The sequence below is a fragment of the Chaetodon trifascialis genome, chromosome 2 (genome assembly GCF_039877785.1).
Source record: "Chaetodon trifascialis isolate fChaTrf1 chromosome 2, fChaTrf1.hap1, whole genome shotgun sequence".
NCBI classification, from domain to species: Eukaryota; Metazoa; Chordata; class Actinopteri; order Chaetodontiformes; family Chaetodontidae; genus Chaetodon; species Chaetodon trifascialis.
The window spans coordinates 21,779,708-21,806,998 of NC_092057.1; the positions used below are offsets into that span (position 1 = coordinate 21,779,708).

The following is a 27,291-nucleotide window of genomic DNA, read 5'->3' on the forward strand; positions in this document are numbered from 1 at the left end:
CAGTTCAGCATGACTGTGGGGCATCAAGTCCATCAGCGTGCTGTCCAGTGTAATGCAATTCAAATAAAGTATATTAGAAATGACCATGTTGTTGACTGACTGACAGTCTCAGTACAAATTTGAGTTTCATTGTGTCGCATTATGTTGTTCAGGTGTTTATTTTTCTTTATTAAGATGTCATTTTGTAACGAATACGATTTAATCATGTACACTGGTTATCTTCTGTAGTAGGATATATGTTTAAAAAAAGTCACGAGTAGAGTCCTGTCTGTCTCTTAACATGAGGCGCACTTGTTTTGGAATTTGATTCGCCAAGGAGGCTGCGGCCGCCCCGCCCCCCGTCCAGCGCCTCCTCCTGATTGGTCGTCGCCGTCGCCTGTCTCGGGGACATCAGGGGAGGCACGAGTTGGCCCATAAGCCTGCGCTCGCGAGCCATCAGTGTCGGACACGTAGTGGGAACGAGCAGGTCCCGATGCACAAGTCACGGCAACCCTCGGCGGAGATGAAGGCGGACTCCGACTGGCTCTGATTTTTAAAAGCCCTTTTCATTCAGCAGGTTGGTTGCCAATGGTTATCAATATGGCAGAGCCGTTATCCCAAGCACCCACCGCTGCAAAAATGGCGTCACTTAACCGGGTCCGAGCTTTGGCGATGATTTTCTTAACTGTCACTGGCTGTTGTGTCACCCCGACAAGTGGCAAGGAAGGGTCCGAGGAGACCGTCATCATAGGGCTCCGACTGGAGGACACGGACGACATTTCCTTCATGGATAAGGGCTACCTGCGGGTGAGTGAGCGGTCTCGGGTGAAATTAAGGGTGTACGGGCAGAACATCAACAACGAGACCTGGTCCAAGATTGCTTTCACGGAACATGAGCGGAGCCGGACGGTGGGGAGCCTTGACAGCTCCTCGGGGGATAACCAGAGCCAAGAGGACTCGTCCGGCTCGCATCCCTGCGGTATTAGGACTTCGGATATAATTATATTGCCCAACATCATCCTGAATCGAAAGACGTCCGGAATAGTTGAAATCGAGGTCAAACCTCTGCGGAAGACTGAGAGGAGTAAAGCGTATTACCTTTGCATCGCCACCGCGACACCGGCCGTGCCCGGGATGCACGACCCGTGGACGGAGAACACCTGGATCTACCACGACGGGGATGACACCAAAGTGATCGTGGTGGAGGAGAAAAAGTTTCTGCTGCCCTTCTGGCTCCAGGTCATCTTCATCTCCATGTTGCTTTGCCTGTCGGGTATGTTCAGCGGCTTGAACCTGGGGCTCATGGCTCTGGACCCCATGGAGCTCCAGATAGTCCAGAACTGCGGCACGGAAAAGGAAAAGAATTATGCCAAAAAAATAGAGCCGGTCAGGAGCCAAGGGAATTACTTGCTTTGCTCGCTTCTGCTCGGGAACGTGTTGGTGAACACCACGCTGACGATCCTGCTGGATGACATCGCCGGGTCGGGGTTGATCGCGGTGGTCATGTCCACCATTGGAATAGTCATTTTTGGAGAGATCGTGCCTCAGGCCATCTGCTCCAGACACGGCCTCGCTGTGGGCGCCAACACCATATTCCTCACCAAGTTCTTCATGCTGCTCACCTTCCCTGCGTCCTACCCGGTGAGCAAGCTGCTGGACTACCTTCTGGGACAGGAAATCGGAACCGTGTACAACCGGGAGAAGCTTCTGGAGATGCTGCGCGTCACGGACCCCTACAACGACCTGGTGAAGGAGGAGCTGAACATCATCCAGGGCGCGCTGGAGCTCAGGACTAAGACCGTGGAGGACGTGATGACGCCGTTGAGAGATTGCTTCATGATCCCCGGGGATGCCACTCTGGACTTCAACACCATGTCCGAGATCATGAAGAGCGGCTACACGCGCATCCCGGTCTACGAGGGCGAGAGGTCCAACATAGTGGATCTGCTCTTTGTCAAGGACCTGGCGTTTGTGGACCCGGATGATTGCACCCCGCTCAAAACCATCACAAAGTTTTACAGCCACCCGTTACATTTTGTGTTCAATGACACCAAGCTGGATGCAATGCTGGAGGAGTTTAAAAAAGGTGAGGCAGCCTGATGGAGTGTGTTCACTCATGTTAACTTTGTTATTTTTCTGATGCCAAAGTAAAAGCCCACTCGATAAGAGCTTCTACATCTTCAGTTTAGTATCTCTGGAGCCTCGTGTGACAAAAGTAATTGCACAAGCAGGTTGGCCTTTCACCTGTCCAACACACTGCCCCTCTTGGATGAGGAGGTCTGGACAGGTGAGTGATGTAATACCTTGTCTCAGGTGGTATAAAACAGGGAGCCACAGCTGAATGCCTGCGCTGCTCTGCGCATTGACAGGTCAGTGTTTGAAACCTGATTTTCAGGATCAAAAAGTGGAAGGAGAATTCTTGTCCCTGTCAAAGATGTCGCAGAGTAAAAGAGGAGGAAGAGGCTGCTTCGGCCTGCCTCACTGTAGCAGCCACTTCAGCAGTGAGGTGCACTTGGCCACAGCCTCCCCGCTCACTTCCTGTACAGAGGAGGAGGAGGAGGAGGTGTCGTTATCTTTCTCCATCGCTTCCATTCACTGTTAATGTTCACACAGTTTCTCTCTCTCTCTCCTCACCTTGCCCTCTCATTCAGTCTTTTTTACTCTTCCCCCCTCCCTCCCCCTCTCTGATTTGTGAATGCATTAGGACATGTGGGAATGGTGCAACGGCAGGGCTAAGGTTATCAGGTGGGGCATCTTGTTTGAGAACCTGCTTAAATCCCTCTCTACCTCTCTTGTGCTTGCCTCTGAATGATGGTGGCGATAACTCCTTTTGTCCAGCCCTGGAATGCAGTCGTGTGGATAATGAATAACAGCCTCTAACACCCTCGAGCCCCCCGTGTTTGTGTGTGTGTGTGTGCGCATGCATGGCGTTTGAGAAAGATGTTTACCTCACCCACGGTTTACCTGATGTTTTGCATAGCCATCCCCCTCACTGTTGTTGCCTCTGACTAAGTTATTCCCGGCACTGTTTGTACATGTGGTTCTGGCCTGCTCTGTCTTTACACCCTAATGTGCAGCGATGGCAGTGACTCAGTGACACATGGGCACACCTGGTCATCAGTTGCTTTACCAAAACTTCAAATGTGGACAGGGCATGATTGATGCATTGCGTGCTCATTAGAGTATTCACTTTGTTTTAAGAGGATTAATTGGGGGGAAAACAGAGCAAATCATTGAGCTCCATTACCAGAAATTAGGTGTAGTGCTCCATGCCAAATTAGCATTACATAATATACTAGTTGTGGGGGGTTTGTTTGTTTTCATCACAGATGACTGTTTACAGACGTGCACCAGCAGCAGAAAACAACAAATCCTATGACGCTGTTGATCATATTTCAGACAAAGTTCAACTGGATATGAGTGTGACATGGTGCCATGTTCTGCTACATGATTGCAGTAATATAATTATCAAATATGAACCTCATAGTGTCTCTTGCCTCCTTACATGAGCCCAAGTGGACTGAGAACATCTGATGGCTGAGATGCAGGATCAGTAGCCAATCATAGTTTACTATATCTTTGTTTTGACTAGAAAACACCAACCTGGACCCTAGCATCATTTTTGAATAGAGATTTATTGTGATGAAACATCAATAATGAAGTTTAACTTCATGGTTTGTTGTTTAAATTATTGCTAACTATTGAGTGGAGTCATGTAGTGTGATATTTGAGAATAGTCGTATAGACTTTGTAGTAAAACTTGTAGTACTACCACACAGCTTGTCGTGAACGTCATTCACATTGTCATTTTTTAGACAATCCTCAGCTTGCGTCCAAGTAGTTGTTTGCTCTGTTTTGGTCCCTCTAGCTAACTATGTACCTGTCTGACACTGATATTTCCTTCATCTGGCATAGGATGAACAGACTTAGACATGCGTTATACATCTAAGTTAGACTTAATGTTTGCGCTCATCCAGCTTTTTGCTCAGCTGTGTTTGAAGTCCTTAAGAGTGAGCCTGGGCGGAAATGTGGGATTCTGGGGCGTTGCATTATTTTGACTATGCTAGCAGAGTATTGTTATATAATGAAATGAATGTACTTATTCTGATTTTCATCGTATCAGTTTATCCAAATCATTTCGCTGTAATGCTAGACTGACGTTTGTGGAACGATAGCCTGAATTGTAAATCTGCATTTCGTTTATCTGCAGTGTTCAGAGTGCAACGCTGTCTGCACGTTAAAATCAGCTGATACCTCAGACACTTCAGACGTCTACTGTGGGCTCACGTGTGTCTGTTTACTCGAAGTGGACTACTCTAGTGGAATTATTGGTTACCTCCCATGAAAAGAGAAGACACGGCATGCTCGCATTATGGTGGCAGCACAGTTCATCATATAGTTGTGGTGTGGCAGAGCGTTGGCCCTGTGCCAGAGGGAATTCGCCTTCAGCCTCTCATGGAAATCATAAGCAACTGTTGTAGGGAGGGCTGCAGGGTCAAAGTTCCCCGTCAATCTGGCTCTGTTCGCAGCGCACACTCAGTTCAAAGTGCTTTGTATTGTAAGTCATTGTTAATTAATTTGATGCCGCTTGCAGAGCTACATAGCCGTCTGAAGTCTGTTACAAAAAAAACGGAGAAAAAAAGTTCAGCCCGCTCATTTTAGAGACCGCTGCGGCATTGGATGTAAACTTTCAGACGAGGTGGTTTGTGGGAGATGTTTTTACCCTCACTGTGTTATTCATTTTTCTTACAATCTGCTCAGAAGTCACACTGAATTAACATGGCCCTAAAAACAGCTAAATAGGAAAACCTGTTGAATAGGAAGAATGTGAAGCTGCTGCTTTAAATGTTGAATTTGCTCAATATTTGCTCGTGTTTTCTCCAGCTCGACCCGGGCTCCCTAGGTCAGGGGTTACGCTCAGACTCATGCAGGAGCTTTTTAATTCAGGCAGACACCCCTCTGGAAACTTCTGACCCCTTCATTAATTGCTCTCCATCTGTGATTGCAACAATTACTGTCATCCAAGGGGCTGCTTGTCAAGCTGCAGGTTTACCGGTTAATGAGTGGATCAGTGTGTGCCATTTGGGACCAAACCAAGTAGTTGAGTCAGAAACAGGATTTTAGCTGCCCTTCTGACTTTGAGTTATGTGTGATATTCCTGAAAGCCAAAGTCACTCACATGCGGTGCAATCAGCTTTGTTAGTGGAGGAAAGGATCTACTGTATGGATGTTTGGGGAGCTCAATTCAGGTTATGCACAGGTTTTCTGAGCTTTCTGCCCCTGGGGAAGGCACGCCACTTGCCTAACTTGATTACGGAAGTCCAGAGGGGGACTGGGACCTGACCCAACAGAGGCAAGGAAAACTTTTTCCCTCAACCGTCTCCCTGCCTTGCTAACAACGGATACACATTGTCATTGCAAACAAACCGTGTTCATGACGACTATTTTATGAAGTGTTGAGCAGCTGTAGTAATATCTTTTATCCAATCATGTGTTCACAAAGTGGTGAAACTCGCTCCATCCTTGCTTGTGAACGGCTGAGCCTTTCCAGGGCGCCCCTTTCATACCCAATCATGATACTGTCACCTGTTGCCAATGAACCTGTTTACCTGTGGAATGTTCCAAACAGGTGTTTTTGGAGCATTCCACAACTTCCCCAGTCTTCAGTCGATCCTCTCCAAACTTGTTTGAAAATGATACTGCATCAGGTTCAGAATAAGCTACAAAAAACAATGAAGTCGATGAGGTCAGATACTCAATGTATTGTTTTTGTGCTGTTTTCAGCGAGTATACTTCAGTTTTACTCAGCGTCCCAACGTTTTTGGAATAGGGGTTGACACTTTTAAGCTTGTTTGTACATTGATTTAGTTATTCCACCTGTGATATAGTGTTTATGTGTACACTGTTAACACATGAGCCTTTGAGCACATGTGAAAATTCTCCATAAAGCTACCAATTTTATTCCTTTTGTAATTCGTGTTCCCACCTCATCTGAAAACCTGACAGTGAATATCTGAATGCTAAATGACCACTGCCTGTTATTTTATCTCATGTTCAGCCCGTGCTTCACAGCTCAGGGTGTATATGCTGCACAGTTTGAGAGTAATGTCTCCAGTGTGACAGAGCCTACATGAGGCCTGGCACGTCTTGAACTAGTTCCCTGATTGCTGCAATATAGGCCAATCTACGCTTAATTCAGATTCAACAGCCTTCACGGTCTCTTTGCTCAGTACTTTGTCTTAAAGTGCTACTCTTTTTCCCCCTCTCGCTCTGTTGGTGCTGTTGAAATACTGACAGGAGGTTTGTGGTTTGCTTCACGTGCTTTTATTCTTTCTGGGTGTTTGTGCGTGGAGCGTATCATAGCAAATGTCTCGAAAAAGTGTGTGTTTGCCTGGTAACCCTTGGTGTTAATGCTGCAACAAGTGTTGGGATTAAATGGCATCATGTTGGTAAGAACACTTAATGTTTCCTGATGAGGGACACCCCTTTGAACTCAGCAGGACTTCTCCTCCCAGCCGCTCACTTTATCAGAACTAATTACCTCGAATCAAAGCTTGTCTGCGCTTCACGATACTTTGTGTTACAGGAGACGGCATTAGGAGTCGATTTTTGTCTTGTATGGAATGTAGCTTTAATACCAAACTTAGGACACGCATGTGGCAGCGGCTGTATGTTACAAACAGCACAGCATCGCATGAGAACACTTTACCACATGCTGCTAATTTAAAAAGCATTTACATAGTTTAGCAAAGTTGATTCTGGTGAGCATTTTCTTCACTGTAATGAGCACCTGTCTATCATTTACTGTGTTTGAGTTTTCATGTGCACCATGCAACCCTTTGGCTGCATTTTAAGAGTCAGGGTGAACGCTGCTGTTGTAGAAACCTGTTGAATGGTAACTTTTCCCCTGTTGTACTCTCGACTCTTGATTTAAGGCACCACAAGCTCTTTTGCATGTTTTAGCCCATTGTTCTACCAATCATGAACACTTTACATGACTGCCAGCAGAGTTTTGCAGAGACTTGTCGGTGATCCATCACCGTTAACTTGTCCATTGTCCTTGCTTTCTGTCGCAGTCCACAGGCGAGCGTTATATGCTAATGTGTTTGGTAATGTGTTTTGCCACTTGGGCAAACCTGTCTGAGAACAATTTCCTCTTTACATATCCAGCAACATTAAAACTCAGTGAGAGTGATCTTTTTTCTGGCCACCTGGCACATTGAAGTCCATATTCAATCTCCTTCTAGAGCTTTTTTGTCTCCACCGACTGCATGGGGCCAATATTTGGCTCTTTACCTGCTAAATGCTCTCTTATGTTCACCAGCTGCTTGCTAACTCTGTCTCTCTGCTCTGCTGGTCATTTGATTGGATCTATAATGACATTGATGAGTGTGCCTTTAAGGATGTTAGGATGTTAAACAATTTCCCCCGGGATCAGTAAAGTATATCTGATTCTGATTCTGTTCTGGGGTTTCCAGGACTTCATTTGAAAAACAACCAAATGGACGTTATCTGTTCACAACATGTTTTCTTATGTCTATCGTCTGGGTTTGATGGCGGGATGTCAGAGTGCCCTTGAATGCACCACCAAGGAGAGCTTTCAGAATGTTCCGTTCTGTTTCTGCGCTCCACAATAACATGTTTACGGTGATGGATTTTGTCTACGAGTTCAGTGTCTCCACGAGCTCACCGTTATGCTCCAGGTGTGTCGAACGTGGCAACATTTTCGAGATTCCACACGTGATGTAATATTTATTCAAACACACGAGAGCAGCTAATTGCAATGTAGAATCTAAATGAATGAGCAACCAGATTGACTTTTGGTGATTTAGATATCATCTGGATTGAACTCTGGGGTTTGTTGTGTTCAAAGGCTGGCTTTTGAATTGGCCTACATTCTTCAGATTCTGGTACAACATGGAGTGCAGGCTTTAAGACCCGATTAGTACAACAGTTGAGTGTGAATCTGGCCGCAGTACATACCCAAAGCCTGTCTGATCTGGCATTATGACTTTTACTTTACATTTATTTTCTACTGGGCACCCCGTACGACGTATTAAACACAACAGCAGCAGTGCAGTGATTTGCAGTGATTTGGATTTGCTGCTCAGCGATGTGTATCCTAAGGTGAGAGGTAGCGCGTTCGCCTTGTCTGTAGTCTTCAGGTAAGCTATGCCATCATGCAGTACTGCCCTATTCACCAAGCAAACACCTGTGTCAGCATCAGCTTGCAACTGTATATTTCGCATGAGTTGAAAAATCTTTTACCCTTCAAATTTGCCCCACTTGGCAAACCAACAAAAGGTGCAATAGAAAATAGACCGTGCTACCGTCTTTTAAACAAGTCCGCTCCGTCCCTTGCAGAGGACATGTTACGAAACCTCACTTTGAAGAGCAAATCGTGTGTTCTTTTATGCAAGACTTTTGATGTGAACCTCTGTGATCTGGCCTCCTCGCCTCCGTACGGCAGATTGATGTGATGCATCAAAAGGCTGCTTATAGCAGAGGGACAATGGGCTGCTATGAATGTCTGCTGAGATAGAGCCAGTTAAGAATTAAGTGTAGTGGCTATGTAGCAGCTATACTGGCCTCTGTGTGTTACTAAGATCAGGTTGATCAGAATTTTTTACTAAGACCCGTGTAATGCGATCAAAATATCTAAACAGTACAAAAGTCAACGGCTACAGTTTGTCTTAGTTGTCCATGTTAGTTGACATCTTCTTGATAACTTGGTCATTTCGTGTCTGGTAGCTTCTGATGATGGCTATTTGGTCAAGAAAGGCTTTGGTGGTTTTGTGTTGTGGATGTAGTTAAGGAGCTGAGTCTGCTTCCAGCACATGTTGCCAAGGATCTGTAGCCATGCACTACTGAGGAAAATTTGTTATTACGCAATCCAGAATGCAACCACCCCCACGTTCCTTTTAATAAGCTGTTTCCCAAAACAGAGACCTGTGTGTTTCTCTCTTTTGGAGGGGCCAAGGTGTTAACAGATTATTTAGGCTTCATTACTGACATGATCACAGATCCATTACTATAACAGCAGAGTAAGACTGAGGAACACTGTAAATGCTTGTAATGGAACAGGTGAGGGCTTCATTTGGAACAACTGAGCGATAGACTCACCTATCACACTTAGTTAAACACACAGTATGTAATTTCTGCCGCTAGGGGTCTCTCAGCCAAGACTGTGACAACAAAAGGCAGAGTTTGACGATATGTTGAAGTAAGTTACTCAGGCCAAAAGGTAATGTATTCAAGTTTTATTAGCATAACGTGTTTCTAGGGTTTTCCTGGAAGTTTGAGCATCAATAGGGGTAAAAGGGATCTGAGCCACCGACAGGCGACCAAAGAAATTCATCGTTACCTTGAATGAATGAGCAGATTTCTCTGTGTTTGAACATTTTTGGAAACATTTGGGATAATGTAAGTACTCAACAAAATATATAAAATACACAACACGCGGAAATGTTAAATGCAACGAGCATCTCTGAGTTGCTCCTCTTCATCGTTACAGATTCAGTTCCTGGTTTGTGGTCTGACATTGTGAGACACTTGTTGAAGTGTCCAATGGTCCAAGGCATTCAGGAATTTAATGGCATCACTCTAAATGGAAAAGCAATTAAGAATGCAGTGAAAGTGAATTTTGGACCATTCATCCGACGTCGTGAACATCAGGAGCTCTCTCTACAGTCTGTGATGTCATCAAGACAACTGATGCTCATTTTGCATTCAGTGACAGATCTTGTCACTAAAATAAAGGTTCAGATTGACAGTGTCCTGAGTAAAAAGCCGTGTTCTTTTTGTGTGCTTGGAGGAGAACGTCATAGACAGTTTGTTTTGACTGCAGTTGTGTCTTTAAGATATCATCATGGTAATTTGGGTGTTGTTTGTAATGTCATTCTTATGAAATGAAGGGAAATTGCTGCTATTAGTGTTGCTGTGTTGATGATTTGGAGGAGGAGAAGAATGATGATGATGATGATGATGATGATGATGATGATGATGATGATGATGATGATGTGCTGCAGTGATCATCTTGTCTTATTAGCAGAGGCTGGAATTGGCAAGTCTGTAAAGCTCCTTCCTTACACTTCCCTACACATTGGTGAAGATGAACACTAGAGCTACTGTTAGCTGCTATCAAGCACATTTGGTCTCATACAGTGTAGAAATATCAGTTCTTTTTTAAACCGAGCGCTCCTTTCCTCCCGCTAACTGCATTTACGCTTACTGTATGTGTCCGTTTGCACAGCTTTATCTTTATAGGGTTTCTGTCTAAGTCTGACTCGAGCAAAGGGAAAAATAAGGCTCATTCAGGCTGTGCCTCAGAGAGGGACAGAAAGCCCTCCAGCTTGGTCAGCCTAGTAACCAGGCTCTGTGCAGCACACTCAGGGAAGCAGAGCCGTCTTGCTTGTGCAGCAAGTCCCATCCCCCTCCTCCCACATTCCCTCTCTCCCTCTTCTCTCCATATTGTCCTCTTGCCCATTTCCCTCAGTGTTATAAATTACAAACGACACAAACCTCCAGGCCTAATGCCCTGCCATGGACGGCTTCCAAGCTGCACTTTTTGGAGAGCCAAGAGGCTGGCTTCATTGATAACACCGGGCACACTGTCCGTCTCTCCATTTACTGGCAGGAGGAAAAGCCCAAGACGGGCCCTTCACAGGCCCGAAAGACACCAGTGCTTTTTACAATCAGCTGATGGAGGCTACTTCTCTGAGACTTCAGCAGTGCTAGTGTTTCAGTTCAGCTGGCCATGCTAAACACATCAATAATGAATGAAACAACAAAAAGGACTGAGCTTCCACACTTTATATTTACTCTTACATCATGTCTTATGATCGAGCGTATGGATTTTAGATGTCTGTGGGAAACTAATCCAAGCCATTCTGGGGGACATTTGGGGCATTCTCACACCACTGTGTTGGTTTCTGAGAAAACTGGCACCAGCCACCCGTAAGCATTTATTAGCAACGGAAACACAGTGTGATTCTCAAAAGTGCATGTGACCATTTCATGGCATCACACTGCCAAAGTAATATTGAAGGGAAGAATCCACCTGAAACAGACGCCAGTTAGTACAGCATCTCTGTGACATCTCTCAGCTGCCATTTAATGGTATTGGTTCTTTTCTTTTCTTTTCTTTTCTTTTCTTTTTTTTTTTACAAAATAATAGCATAAACAAAGAACGTTGGCATCTTTTATACCACCTGCTAAAAAATGACCCAATGCAGGTGTTTGCCTGCAGGTGTGGCCTGTATGAGACCTGTATTGTGTACAGTAAGGGTAAACAGGGAAAAAGCGGTTGGAAAACACTGTTTTTAGATTGTTTCTGCACTACCTCCGTCTGTAGAAATGAAGCAGAGAGAAACCAGATATCTGCCCATGCAGCTTTGCTGTAAGATGCATTTTTAGGTCATTCAGTTCTCTTAGTCTGTCTGCACTCTTTCTCTCTCTGGTGACTCCCACCTAACAGCAAGGGGGCACACTGCTAGTGGAGCCCCACTATGGTCTGCAGGCCCCTGCCACTGCTCCAGCTAACCCTCACTTTGGGCATAAAAACCCACATCTATCAAAAACATGCTCCTATTCTTCTTATCCTGAGGATTTAAGTTGCCAGGTTTGAGAATGCATGTCAGTAATCAGTAATGGCAGCAGACTGAGGATCCTGTGTGGATGGGTAATGGAATAAAAGCAGCACAGGATGCAGGACGTTCCTGCAGGTTTCATGTTTTCCTCAACAACCCACATTCTCAAAGCTTATTGCCCAAAGCACGGCAGCTTTTTTATTGAGTACTTAGCTCATTCTAGCTTTAAGGATTTCGCCCCGGCTAATTGTTTTTATTGAGGTATTAATTATGAGTTTTAAAGCTCCAAGTACTCAGAGCCAAAAATGCGTGTTTTCAGGTGTTTAATTAGCTTGCTCTTTCTGTGTCACAAGTGAAGAGTGCGTCAAGTGTTTTGGTTGCAGTAGTGATGGTGCTATGGGACATATTAGTGCTGCTGCTTTTGTTGACATTCACTCCTAAAGTTTATCGTTCAAGGGATTTAAAAAAAATAATTTTAAACATGTCTGTGTTTTATTACATCCTTGTTTTCAGCATCACTTGTTCTTGTATGGGCTTGTAAAGAAGTGACTTAACAAGTTATACAGTAAATGGCTGAATTTATATGATACTTTTAACATTCACCCGTTCACACATACCAATGGCATCAGCAGTGCACCTGAAGGAGCCTCAGCCACACTCTTTGATGTTAGCTATTGAATCAGTTTATGTTTTTGTCCAAAGGGTTGCTGATAATGGCCCTAAAATCATGTCATGACCGGGTGCTTCGGCTTGAAGTGGTGAAATAAGTTTGTTGTATTGTTATCACAGTCTTCCAGCATTTCTTGCATATCACAGTGGTTTGTACATGTGATCTTTTATAAGCAAACCACTTCCACATTGCAGACGTCGTTCCCCTTTTTGGAGCTAACTCCTCCACCGTGGAGCCGGTGGCACTGTTGCTTTCAGTTTCTGCTGTATGCATGTTGAAGCTGTGCACAATGGCATGATGTAAAAGATTATACCGATATTATTGTGAATATATAATATGGCCCACCTTCAATAAGTTACCTGAGAGTGAATGAGGGGAGTGTATTGACTTTAGTATGTGTTGTGCAAATTACAGCAGAATGACTGAATTTCCCGTCATCTTCCAAGATTCCCTTGAGTCAGTTTGTCGTCTTGCTTTTGTGATCAAACCAGTGAAATGTTAATGTGTAACATAATAAAACAAACGTGTAACAGTTGCCCAAGTAGAGAAGAGTCAGAGAGACAGAAAACTGACTAAGTAACATCAGTTAGAGAACCATATCTAAAGTTAGCTGCCATAAGCTACTATTACAACAGTAATAACTGTAGGTTGTGTTCTATTGCTCATGAGTTCAGCTTTTAAGAAGGATTGTGTTATTTCTTCTTTCAAAAGTGTTTCTTTCCCATCTGCCCCGTGAGCCTGTGCAGCGTCTTCAGCCACATTGTTCTTGTTGCTTGACCTGGTCAGTGAGCAGAGGTGTTGCTTTGGTCTCTTTACAGGCACAGTGGTACCAAACCTGTCAATCTCACTGTGATGGCTCAGGGATGTGCTCACAGTCACTGCTCACAGCTGTTGTTAGTCAAGACACTTTTAGCATCCTAAATAAGATTTAACTTAGAGGTGTTGGTGGGCTTTCTTTCACTTTAGACTGAGACAGGCTACCGGGTTTCCCTGCTTCCAGTCTCTGTGCTGTTAGGCTAAAAACCTCCTGATTCCAGCTCCATCAGTGTACAGAAAAGAGACTGATATTGATCTTCGCTCCTCTGAACTGTAGAGTCACACAGGAGGTGTTGCGTTTTTTTCTATACTGGATATAAACGATAACGTAAAAGCAATCTGATTATAGTTCACCATGAGAGCACAACCGACTGCAGTTGCAGATTCTGACCTTCTGCCCAGGGTGTCGCTGTTGTGCCAAGTTAGCGCACAGAGCTTTAGATGTGTCATTGTCAAAGAGAGTAGGCTAACGTCTGCTAGTGCAGATAGATCCTATATAAAACATGCGAGCAGCCAAACCTGATTTCCTAACCTGGACCAAATGAAAGGATCACAAATCAAACTGAAACTTGTGATGAAACATGATGATTTTAACACTCTGATTGTTTTAAACTTGTTTGAAGCGAACACAATTTCATTTTAGTCAAATTCTGAATCTTAAAAAATCTGTTGGGTGCAATTCTACTTTCACATGTTTTGCTTCTTTAAAACACCCCCAGTTCTTGTCATCGGTGTGTGATGTACTCACCATTCAGCAGTTGCAACACTCGCATAACAGAGCAGCACCTGACCACAGGCCCATTCATTTATCCCCACTGGTTTCCCATTGATGCCTCTCCTTATGACTGAGGCCCAAAGGAATCTCCACCCAGGGGACCTTTCAACAACAAACGCAGCCAGCTACGACAGCAAGCTGCTTCTCTGAATGAACAACAATGTCATTCCTGCAGTGTGCGTGTGTGGCTGTACTGTATGTGTGTGCGTGCGCGTCCGTGTGTGTAGTGAAACACCACTGGCTAGTAGCAGCAGAGTGATCTTGTGACCAAGGCCCCTTAATGACGGTTAGGAGCTGTGAGCAGACTTAACTTCTCTGCATTACCCTGATTAGTTTGTATCTTGCTAACTGTATTGTTTGACCCACAGGCCAGCCAAGGCAAAGGGACCAAAGCATGAGTGACTGAACTCACATCACTTCCTGGTTTACATCACACAGAAATAAGATTTATGGTGCGTGTCAGCTGCCCAGAGTCAAAATGACGTTTCACAAAAGGTTAACATCCCACACAGTGAACTTGGTGACGGCTAAATGTGTAAATGTTCTGATTTTCTGAGCACAGGGCAGTGTCTGTAACCACTGGACCACCGAATAACTACATTTCCCATAAGCCCCTTTATAGTAAGAATGCTTACTTTTGTGACATAAAGCAATCTCCCTTAGTGCTTTTAATCACTGCAGCTCAACTGTCTGGGAGGCCTGATATCAATGCAGAGGCTGGACGCTTCTGTCAGTGTCGTCCATGTTTATGGCGATACACTTAAAGTGATTGGATGTGCTTAATTTAATGTGTGAAGGTTTATTGTTGCTGTACTTGTATGTACCATCTTTTACCCGTCAGAGATTTCAGTTGGATGCGCGTCCTCTTAGGCCACTGGTAGTCACATCAGTCTCTGGGCACACATTTGACTGGTATTTGGTGTCAGCAGTAAGATATTGTACACTATAAATGTGATGGCAGCAGTTGGAGGTGAGAATAGACCTTTGTCATCTGTACTATTTGTGTCTGCTTGTCAAGGACGGTTGTTCTCTGTCTGAACTGTGTGTGTGTGTGTGTGTGTGTGTGTGTGTGTGTGTGTGTGTGTGTGTGTGTGTGTGTGTGTGTGTGTGTGTGTGTGTGTGTGTGTGTGTGTGTGTGTGTGTGTGTGTGTGTGTGTGTGTGTGAGAGAGAGAGAGAGAGAGAGAGAGAGAGAGAGAGTTGTCTTCCTAGATGACCAGTGATATATACAGACCATCACTGTGGCTCAGAGTAATGGCCGCTGGCCCTCTCTGTCCTGAGACTATGAAGCCCAACTTGATTGCAACTGTATGTCAGCAAGAACATGAAGCACTTTGCTTTTGTACATAACAATCTGTCTCCTGCTCATGTTCAGCATCACTCGATTGGGAAATAATATAATACAGCAGAGTAGGCTTTTTTTTTGGCCCTATGGACCAAACAGGGACATGTAATATCTAGTCCCATTCACACTGATGGAAAACATGATTCCTCAAAACTCCACCCAGAAGCATGGTGCATAAAGAAGAGAGGCTGTGTTGAGTAACCAGTGCTTATTGGTGCTCAATGTGGATGTAATTTCAAAATACGTACATGTTTGAAGAAAGGACACCTGCGCTCTTACGATGTCCAGATGAGGCTGCGATGTTTAAGCACGTGTTGGCTAGTATTAGCATTAGCATATTCAAATATTAGCTACCTGGGTCTCACCAAGTACTCAGCCAGGTAAACACCAGGTGTACAAGATTAAAAAATCATGGCTGAGAGGGAACCAGAGATTCCTTTTTATAGTCTAATAGTTGGGGTGATGTCACTTGTGGGGTTTCCTCAGAACTTTACAAAACCTCTGCAGAGCAGTCGCTGTACTTCCACTTTAAGTGTTTGATTAATTTGTTCCTTTATTTATACTGACATTATGAATGCCTCACAAGGCATTTCATTTATCTGTTACATCTATAATGCCTGGGCAGGAAATACAGACACTTAGACACACAAACATTCAGACTGACACACATTCCACTTTTGTCTCCAGATAATACAGGCCAAGACACAGAATGATGTTATTTTATTGCATGTGTATTCAGCCTAAGTGTTTATGTAAATGAAGCTTTAAATAGTCGACATGTTAGCGGCATCAGGGTCAAGGTTTTGCTCATGTCAATGGAAAAATGGGTCAGAATGGCTGGAAACTTTCAGTCGAGGTAGATTTAGAAGAAAGACTATCCAATGGGTTCCCATCACCCTAACATTGCACTATATTTGTCAGTGCTCAAATATTTGGAAAAACAGGGGGGAGAGCAAAGCAGGGAGGGGGGCAATGATGACTGTCCACAACAGATACTGACCCCTCATACTCCCACCCCAACTCTCCGAGCCTTACGTGCCTATTTATAGGGGAAAATTGCGCTATGGAAAAATATGACAAAGCTGCATTCCATAAATAAGCTGGGAATGGTGGAAAAGAGCACACGGCTTGGTCTCTGAAGGCCTGAGTGAGGTTCTCAGGCCTGGCTTTGGATTACAGATGGATGGATGGATAGATTCTGCAACAGTTGAATTCCACTTATCCAACCAGTGTCTATGCCTGAGTGTGTGGAGCAGCAGCTATAGCTACCAGTGGGAGCACAGGTCATGCTCTGTGTGCTTTCTTTTGGGAATTTAGGGACCCAAAGTCTAGTTTACATTTAAAATCATGCATGATGGGACTTCTGAAGGCTTATACCTGTGTTTGTAACCATGCCAGCAGCACGGCTGTAAGAATGGCAGTGTTGGTTGGTTGCTCGGTCCTCCACTTTGGTCCAGACTGAAAAATCTCAACCAGTCTTGTATAGATTTGACATTCATGTTTCTCAGATGATGAAGTTTGCTGTTGCTGATGTTGGTGATCCCTGACTTTTCATTTTGCACCACCAGCATGTTTAAGTTTTTGTCTTTTAGTGAAATGTCTCAACAACTATTGGACGGATTCCCATGAAATTTGGGAAAACATTCATGTTCCCACATTGAGAATTGTTGTCACTTTGGGGAATCCTTACCTTTCCATCTCGCGCTGTTATCAAGTATTCTATGACTAAATACTTACAAAACTAATTACATTCCCTTCAACTTCAGCTGTACTTTCTGTTAAGTGCTAATTAGCGTTAGCATACTAACACTTTCAGCTAAGATGATGAACGTGGTGAACATTATACCTTCTTAACGTCAACATTGTCACGGTGAGCTTGTTAGCTTGTTTCCATTTGCATTCAGCTGAAAACACCACAGGGCTTAAGTACAGCCTCACAGAGCCACAAGCACGTGGTGTTTGTCTCGTTGTCACTTTTTGATTAGAATATTTTCAGGCCAAGAAAAATGAAGGGAATACAGAAATGAATAAACAATAGTTCAGCAATTCCTGACAGAAGGAAGAAGGCTTTTACACACCTGAAGGAATGACTTAGAGAAACTGTGGTATGCAGTTTTTAATGAATAAAAAAGAATAAAAAGCAGATGAAATAAGGAAGCTAACATTGAAAATAATGTCCAAATGAAGTGGGCAGCTGCTCTGGAGAGCAGATCCTTCGCTGTGTGTCTTCATCCTTTCACAGCCGCTGTTTTAATGCACACTACTGAACAAATGTGTTGTGGTCCCTGACTCTCTCCTCGGTGGGATTAAGCACTTCCTGGTACCTTAGTCATCTGCTGCTTTGTTGTTAAGGGAAACCAAATAATCCTGTATGTGTGTGTGTGTCTTTACTTCACTCAATCACAAATGTAAACTGAAGCTTCCATTTACGGCTCTAACGACGCAGCCGTCATTCTCGGAAATGTTTTAGAAATCGCTCGCGAGAGATCTTTTCATGACTAAATCCTTACGGTTTTTGACCCGAGGAAACATGCTTCCTAAATGGATGAAATTGAAAGTGAATTGACCCCCGACCCTGATGTGTGCAGTGTGCCTGTGTGCTCGATTACCCAGCATGCATTCAGCCTCAGCCCAGCTAGACAGCCCCAGATGTCAGGCAGCAGTGGTGGCTTATAGGACCCCAGACGACTGGTCTTCACAAGGACACGCTCTCCTCGTGGCCCGCTTCCAAGTTCCAGGCTCCAGAGGGTCAGCCTCCCCGCTCTACCTCCAGTCCCCCCGCCTCATAAAACCCACTGCCATAACAGCAGCTAAGGAGCTATGAATAAACAGGCTGTCATTGTCTCTTAATATATTTATGGAAGACAGGAGCTGCATTTTTTCTGTCGCTTGTGTGGTATTCTGTCTTTGTGGGAAACTGGAAAGTATGCACTCATCTTGTGGGACTGCAAAACAAAACGATGTGGAGTGGAGCTACTGTGCGAAAGGCGAGTGTGCGTGTCCGTGTGTGTGTGTGTGTGTGTGTGTGTGTGTGTGTGTGTGTAACATTTAGAGAGACAGAAATAGACTTTAGATAGACTGTAGACAACAGCTCCAGAAGAGGAGTTGTGTGTGGGTAAAGTACTTGTAAATTGTCAACTTTTAGATCGTTTACATAAAATAGGATCAATTTTACCTGATGATGGCACCAGAGGAAAAATGAGAGGATCACCATGGTGATTCATGCTGAGGGGGGGCATGGATGTGTGAATGAAATTGATATCTGATAGTCATTGAGACGTTTCCTTCTGAGCAGCCTGCAGGTAGCGCTATAGCAGATCACCAAAGTCTTTAGAATTCATCCTCTGGAAACCATGAATGTCTGTGCAGAAGTGGATCACATCACCAACGTTATAACCGAGCAAATACACAGAACACTGTGAAGGGATCTGTGGGTGCATGAGTTGCCCTCTGCATCTATTCCGTGGAATTAATGGCATTTCTCTCCCCTGATATTGTAGATCACAGGTCAGACTCTAGAATAAACTTGCATTAACTTGCTTTTTTTTTTTTTAACACCTTTGTGGCCCCTGTTAAAGCTCTTACAACAGGTCATCTCCAATAGTTAACCCTGAATTAACTCCTCTGTAGGAGGTGATGGAAAGTGTTCTTGATGTGAACAAACATCCTGATGGGATTAGTTTAACTGGTCAAACAAGTGAGTTGCGTTGTTGCGGTCGTATGTTCAGAGTGTGCGAGCGCATTGGTTGAGAGAGTGGAACAGATTGTGTGTTGATCTCAGCAATGGCCTCCACCTCTTATCAGTTGGTTCACGTAAAGGTCGGAGGTCGGGCCTCGTTTTGTGTCAGAAAGGTGAGGTTATGTTGACACACATTCCCATTGGTTGTTCGCTTTCCTCTGATAAAGCCGAGCCTGCCGTTCCCATACACGCACACAGTGGACAAGAGCGGTTTTACAATATATTCAGTCAAATACTACAACCCTGCAAAAGATACTAGTGTGAATCATTACACTGCTCACTTTCTGTTTAGTCTTCATCAGAGAGGTGTTGATTTAACTTGCCTCTCATTTTCTTGTACAGTGAAGGTTCCTGTTATTTCATCATTCATCGTCTTTTGGGAAATGTCTTGAATATTAACAGCTGTTTTTCATTGGAGGTGAAATACTCAGTCAGCTTCGATGTTTTTTAAAAATGCAGTGGATTGTGGAGCATGAAAGCTCTTTCTTGACCTTGCGGATAAGCTGAGGTCCACTCATTTCAGCCACATCTCACAGTAGTTGCTCAGTTATCATCACGTGACCGAGGCGTGAGTGTTCACATGTGATTGCAGGTGGGTGCACTGTGTGTAGGGGAAGATCATAAACAGAAATAACTCCGGTCACGATAATCATAATACTTCAACAGGAATTATGTATTAGCTAGAATAATCAGAATATATAAACACAAGTAAGTAAGTCGACCTCATTTAAAGCCTGTTTGGTCAAATTGTTTGTTCGTTCTTCTGCCGACAGTTTGATGAGAAGATCGACACCAGTCCCATGTCTATATCTGTTGTCTGTGTCTGCTAGCGGAGCTGCTGGGGGTGCCCTGTTACCTTTGCACAGAGCCAGGCTAGCTGTTTCCTGTCTTTATGCTAAGCTAAGCTAACCGGCTGCTGACAGCAGATTCATATTTACTGTACAGACATGAAAGTGGTATTGATCTTCTCATTGGTGTATTTCCCAAACTGTCAAACTAAATGACAGTCTGTAATGATGCCTTGTACAAAAAACAAAATAATGAAACAAGTTGATTTGCGCAGTTCACACATTAAACATGACAGTGACATTAGAATCGATGTAAGTTTCCCAGAAACCTAAATTTGGAAGCTTTGTTTCTAAGCCTGACGAGAGCGGAGCGGATGCCATTAAAGAGGAGGAAGTGAGCATTGATCGGTTTCGCTGTCTTGTGCTGTGCTGTGCTGGTCACTCCATTTGCTTTTCCCTCTCTGGCCAGTTCACAGCAATTGCTTGCTCAAGGACTTCTGAGGCCTTATTGGCGTCATGCACTGAGGCTCCGTTTGTCCAAGTTAAACCCAACTGTCAGTGATAAAGACACCTGCTCAGTACGTCAGAGACGTCTTAATAGAAATATGAAGAATTCACTGCTCTTTGAAAATCAGACCCAAAACATTGCCTGCCGTTTGCAGACTGTGTGCAATGGAGGATTTCTGATCTTTACATTATTAATACCTCTCTTTGGAGGTCTTCCCCTGCCAGCCTATTAGGTGTAACCTGAGTATATTTCTTGAAGCATCAATTCTGCATGTAATGCTTTCTCTCTCTCACATTCAGACGCTCCGGCTCTGCGCCCTGCGCGTCATTGTGCTGTCATAGCGCTGTGAGGAGGCAGCGAGCTGCAGTGCAATAAAACACTGTTGGTGAGCAGCTCTCAGTCCTCTCAGCCTGCGCTTGTCTGCACCAAAGCAGCCAACATTAGCTGAAGCAGCATCTGAGCACAGACTCAGTGATGGACCGGTGTTCTCCAAAAATAAACGCATGCACCAATACACACGTGCATGCACACGCACACACACAGGCACACTGGCGTCCTCCATTATTTACACCCAGGTGTATCTGCATGCAAACGGCCCATTTTGAGACAATCTGATCACACAGCGGAGGCTTCGCCCGGTCTGTTCCTTCGCTCGGTGAGAATATCGCCGGGGCGGAATGGAAACTTCATTTTGCAGGGGCTAATATTAGCCTGGGCCTCTGGAAAATTCCTTTTAAATGATCACAAGCTGAGAAAAGGCAAAGAATTTGTTTAGCGTTTTGCTTGACAGTATGCTCTGCATACACGGCAGTTTGTTTCTTTCTCTTTTTTTTCAGATGGTACAGCTCACAGGAGGGTCCTGGGAACACAGATGTGGAGGGAGGGAGGGCTAAGGGGACTCGTATGAGGAAATGTAGGAGTGTTTGACTGTCAGTCTGTCTCTCTGTCTGGCTGTGTGGGCCTCTGCTGGCACTGTAAAGACTTGAACTACCTTGTTCTGCACCCCTGGTCACTGACCTGACTGGGAGCACAGTTACTCCTTCAGATCACCTTGTGTCACCTGCTCTGTGTGTGATTTTGGGTTGTCAGGCTGCTGTAACACACACTGCAGCCTCAGTGTTATCACATGGACAACGCTATCTAACGAGTGATTTATTGCTCCTATTCCACACTATAAAATACCATCTGCAAATTAATTACTCGTGATACATGTTGAATTAATACACTCTGAAATGAATGGAAATGGAACTTGCCCTGTATGTCCCTGCCTGTTTGTTCCTTTGTACCCTCATCACTGCCTGACATCTATTTACCTCTCTTTATTATTATTATATGACCCTAACTTTATAACCTGTGTTTGTGTATCTGTGTGTGCATGTGTGTTTTGCTAGGAAAATCCCACCTGGCCATAGTTCAGAGGGTGAATAATGAGGGTGAGGGAGACCCTTTCTACGAGGTTCTGGGTATTGTCACCCTGGAGGACGTTATTGAAGAAATCATCAAGTCAGAGATCCTGGACGAGACTGACTTGTACAGTAGGTTCCCCTCTCAAAGCTCATCCCTCTATAAGATCCTTGAGGCGTCTCCAGACTGTCACAGTAAGATCCGTGACCTGCTATAAACTGATCCAGGCCCAGCAGATGGCTGTATTTAATATCATGGTAGACTTTGAGGGGCTTTCAAAATACACATGCAAAGTGTAGAAAAATGTGATAAAAGACAATGTGGTGCTGAAAATGTGTTGAAGTTTTAGCTGAATTTGATTCTGAATGGGCTCGTTTTTGTTTGCGTGTATTTGGTGCAATTTAAAGTGCATAATTAAATCTGTACTAATCAATATTTTTGGATTAATGAAGGATCAAATGATTGCGTGTAACATGAAAGGTGTGGTTTGTAATGCTGAACGCGCAGAGTTATCACCGACCCTGTGATTCCCTCAGCTCTGTGGAGTGTTTCAGCTTCTTTCAGCTTCGTTGTTTTGGTGATTCTGATTCTTCGTCTGAACGGTTTCCAGCTGGCAGCTGTTCTCAGTGAAAAAAACAAACGTACACTACCTGCACCAAACAGCACACAGACAAAGTTAGCAATCAGCTGGTGAACATAGCAGAGCATTTAGTAAATGAAAGTCAGTGTTACTGGACTGAACAAGAATCTGATTGCCAACATATAAACCACAGCAATTTACAACATACGATACATGTTGCACCTTTTTCCAAAGCCCCAAGTGGATAATTAAAGCAATTTCTACATGAACGCTGAATGGTCAGATCTTAGCATTCATTTGAGGTTGTGTCTTCGCAGCTCTGGATGCTCTCCACCATCTCCTCAGAAAATCACCGCCCCTGTAGACCGTAAGCGTTCACCAGCTCATCACTAACTTTGATTTTGTGCTGTTGGGCCGTCTGGAAACAAGGCTGGGCTGGAAAACCAAGACAATGAGCTGAAAGATGCTAAAATGGGGAAGAAATGAGGGGAACTGTGGGTTCATTGTTACAAGTGAGCTCTTTCACTTTCCACAACGATTTCTATAAAGATATTGATCATAGCACCTTAAAAAAATCTAAAATCAGCCTGTGTGTGAATGTTGTGGCCAGCTGAGAAAATTACTCGATAATGACATTTTTTACTCTGAAATTAAAACTGCTTTATGTTTCTAATTGAAGACATTTTCCTATTTGCATTGTGCACCAAAACCTACACAAAACAATTTTTTAAAAAGTCACAATCGTGAAAGTTTTGTTCACATTTTACATCCAGGGAGGAATTGATGGATTTTTTTAAAGTTATCATTTATTTTACTTAGAAATCTGTGAAAAGTTTGAGCTGACCAAACCAGCTGTGCTGTTACACCTCTAATGGTATCAGTAATGGCCTGCAGGCATGGAGTACGTGCCAGTCTATTTGTTGGCCTAATACATATGGCTTTAAGTAATGCTAAGAATGTGGTAAGCTAACAGTGTAGCCCCCTATAGCTCTCTTTTAGTTCTGAGAAGAACGCCACAGCTACATTTCCGGAAAAAGCAATAAGCTTTGGGTAACTCAAGTTTAGTCCCCCTCTGACCCGGGAGGTCTCGCTCAGTATCCGTGGAGCGCAGTGCATCGTGCTTTTCCTGTTGGACAAAAACTTTCAGTTTGTGCTTCACGCTCAACTTTTCATTTTCCCTCCTCAGCTGACAACAAGACGAAGAAGAAAATCACCCATCGGGAAAGGAAGCAGGATTTCTCTGCCTTCAAGCCTACCGACAATGAAATGAAGGTTAAAATATCACCTCAGCTTCTGCTGGCTACCCTGCGTTTCCTAGCAACAGGCAAGTGGGCTGCGTTGCTGCTTGACTTCCCCCAGTGTGCCCTCAGCCCCTCACTGTGTGTGTGTGTGTGTGTGTGTGTGTGTGTGTGTGGGCTGTTTGTGTGTGCATGTGCCCGTACGGGCTTTGAGTTTTGGGCAAGTGGGTGTAGGGAGGAGTGAGTATGTGTGTAGAATGAGTATCTGTTGTTTGTGTGTGTGAGGGAATGAGTTGTGTGAGGACTCACAACAAGGGTGTTGGTTTGCATGTGTGTGTTTGTGAGGAGGTGGAAGGCCTCTCGGGAGCGCGGCACGGGATGTCTGTGCAGACTGCGCGCCGATCCAGAAAAAACTCAGGCATCTATTTGCTTGCGTGTCATGCACTGAAGGTTACATGTCAGGATCTCAGCTCACAGCTTTAAAAACACCACCCTGTTTGCTTACGCTCGTTCCTCAGTGACATCACGTCCAGCATTTTTTGGCCTATGATCGGGGTTCTCACACAAGCCGACATACTTAGTGTAAAATGTGAAATATTTCACCCGCTTTCCCTCGGGAAATGGATTTCTGAACAGGCTGCAGAATATCCAAGTACTACTACAGAGGCAGCAGCGGTTGACTATAGCCTCCGTGCAGATGGATTTGCTTTAGAACTTTGACCTAGCAGCTAAGCGTTGATTAAGTTCCTCTAAAGGCTATTAGGGAGTTTAGTTCCTGGTGGTGGAGCCAGCTGACACATATCACCGCCACCGAGTTGAAGGAGCTGATTGGCCCATTAGGTGGCTGAGGCAGACCAGTCACAATCTAGATACAGTCTTTCAAAGTTAGAAACGAGTTTTTGGTCAGGTTTGTGTGTTAGTTCACTCAGGTTGATGTGCTAACAGCTTAAAAATAGGGCTGCAACTATAGTTGCTTTCGTCAACGAAAATTATGACTAAATATCGTCGTCAACGAACCTTTATCACGTGACGAAAACGAGCCGAGACACAACATAAATGCTGGTCATGTGACGATAACTACAATTAAATATTTAATGCAATATCGTTGATGAATTAAAATGAGACTAAATGTGGTTTACAAAATAAAAAATCTGCTAAAATGTCTCGTTTTTCGTTGACTAAAACGAAATGAGACAAAATGTTCTAACGTTATTTCATCCCGTTTAGTCCTGTTGTTATTATTATTTTGCAGTGTTTCTGTTTCCCGTGTCTCACTTCAGGGGCTGCATCAGGTCGCACTGCGCAGTCGCAGGCGACATCACGGCATTAGTTCCCACTCACGGCATTATTTAGAAGATGCAGCGGCGGTAGGTTAACGTTAACGACAGACAACCGACACAGGGAACGGGATTGATGGCCGGCCAGCCGGCTTTGGTTGGTAAAATAAATATGTTGTAAATTCAAATCAGAGTGTCTTCGTGTCTGGAATGGATGTATTCTTGAGTCTATAAGGTAACAATATAATAATAAGACAACCTTGTTTGAATTGTGAAATGGGTTTGACTAAAAGAAAATTTTAGTTTTGTCTATACTACTAGATACTTTATTGACCGGGTTTAATAGAATTGCATTACTAAAAGAGTTTTCATTGACTAAAACTAGACTAAAATGTCATCAGTTTTCGTCGACTAAAACTAGACGAAAATAGTCACGGATAATTCTGACTAAAATAAGACTAAAATGCTCAGACTTTTAGTTGACTGAAACTTGACTAGACTAAAAAGAGAATGAATGCGACTAAAACTAATAAAAACTAAAATGACAGCTTGACACAAAGACTAGACTAAGACTAAAATTAAAACAGGCCGCCAAAAACAACACTAGCTGCAACTAAATACTTTGATTATCAGTCACTCACAAACATGTCTCCCGTGCTGTACAATCAATGCAACATAAACACCCTTTCTCCTCAGAATTGTGATAAGCAAAGTATGAATAAAGACTCTTTAATGGGATGGACAGACATATCCTGTGTACAGAGGGTGGGCTGTAGTGACAGGAGTGAAATTACAGTACGGAGAAACATGTTGGGCCTCATGTAAGAACATTTTTATAATCGTATCCTAAACTTCTTGTGCTTTTCAAGTCAGGCTCACCGAACTTAATTGCACAAACTTGTCATAAACTGCTTGTTTCAACCACATGAATGGCACCTGTTCACTCGAAGGTGAGTTTTCCCCGTTAGCATCATCATTGCCCCTAAAACTGCCATGTAGAGCTCCTTATTTCATTCACAGAAATGACACACACGAGTAAAAAAAGAGGAGTTTCACACCACAGTGGTGTCTGTAGTGGTAACAGACAACCTGAAACAGAAAATATGAACAGCAGGCTTCAGCTGCCAACAGCACATCATTAGCAGTGACAGAAATAAAGAGCGACGGGTTTGACATCAAGTCGATGCCACAAAACACCTTTCTAAAGCAAAGTGGTGCACGACTTAGATGGGAGGCAGTGACAGTCACGCAGATGCTACCAAATATGCTAATAAAATCAGAGAATAAAAAAGCAGAAATGCTGTCAAACCTCCAGTAATTTGGCAAGCCTTGATGATGATGATGCAGTGAACAGAATATTCATTTTGCATAGGTATATTATATTTTAGTTGACTTGGTCATTTAGGCTAAGGCATTATAATTCTTAAGTGAAATGAGTGCACAGAGGCGATTCTGAGTATGAGAAAATAGGTGGATGCCACAAATTCTCTCAAATCACTTGTACGTGCTTACTTAAGAACACTTACTAACTTAAGATCTGTTTGTATGTGTGGTTCTTGCTGAGGTCCATTGTGTTGATTAGATGTTTAATCTCTGAAATGTCACACAGTGACTGCGTAAGAACAGGTGCTATCATCAAACTGCTTTTATTGTCCAACCAATACGAGAAACCCATGCCTGTGTTTGACATATCAGTGTGTTAATCAGCTCTAGAGTGAAGCATCAGTTGGGCTGTAACGTCTGTCTCCCTCTCTGTGTCTTCAGAGGTCGAGCCGTTTGCACCAGTGCAAATGTCAGAAAAGATCCTGCTGCGCTTGTTGAAGCACCCCAACGTCATCCAGGAGCTGAAATACGATGAGAAGAACAAGCGGGCGGCAGAGCACTACCTCTTCCACAGGAACAAGCCCGTGGATTATTTTATCCTCATACTGCAGGTGGGTGGACACAGGCAGGGTGAAGGTCTGCGACATCGGACACACTGCTGGACTCCGCTACTGACGATTTACCACAACGAACACGACCTGAAAAGGTCTGCAGGCTTTGATTGTGCTGCAGTGCAGTTTGGATTAAAGCAAGCAACAACGCCATCAATAAACAGCTCATTAGTATCTTTAACAAGGCTCAAGACCAAAGGAAGTCCCCTCCATCCAAATACAAAACATACTGAGCTAAAATGGAATTAAATACCAGTTGTCTATTTCTCCTTTCGGTTCAGTAAGTCAATATTTGTAACAGCCAAATGAGGTCCAGGTAGGATAAGTGTGGGGTCACTGCCCTCAGGACCAGGTTTTAGGAGCAGATTGGGAGCTATTAAACGGAGTGCGGATTTTCTACAAATAGTATAAAGGAAACAGGAGGGGGGTGGGGGGTTGGATTTGTTGTAAACTCACGGGCAGGATGAATAAATATGTTTGAGCAGGAAAGTGGCAGATTTTGAAAAGGGTGAAAGTGTGACTGCAAAGCTGTAGCGGAAATTCTCGATGGAAAGGGTAACTGACACAATGAAGCACTAATGCTCCGTCCAGAAAACGTGCAATTTAGAGTCAGTGAGAAATGAAACCAGTGTAATAAGAAGGATGAGAAAAT

The 27,291-nt window shown here is 43.9% G+C and overlaps 1 protein-coding gene across 1 annotated transcript in view; it reads left to right on the plus strand.

Annotated features, from left to right (window-relative positions):
- Positions 1-392: 392 nt before the first annotated feature.
- Positions 393-27,291, plus strand: part of cnnm2b (cyclin and CBS domain divalent metal cation transport mediator 2b) — a 32,976-nt gene continuing 6,077 nt past the window's right edge. Inside the window, exons 1-4 of the mRNA XM_070989590.1 lie at positions 393-2,065; positions 21,598-21,741; positions 23,377-23,514; positions 26,470-26,639. Of these exons, the coding sequence (XP_070845691.1) occupies positions 568-2,065; positions 21,598-21,741; positions 23,377-23,514; positions 26,470-26,639 (1,950 nt within the window). The 5' untranslated portion in view covers positions 393-567. The remainder of the gene's footprint in view (positions 2,066-21,597; positions 21,742-23,376; positions 23,515-26,469; positions 26,640-27,291) is intronic.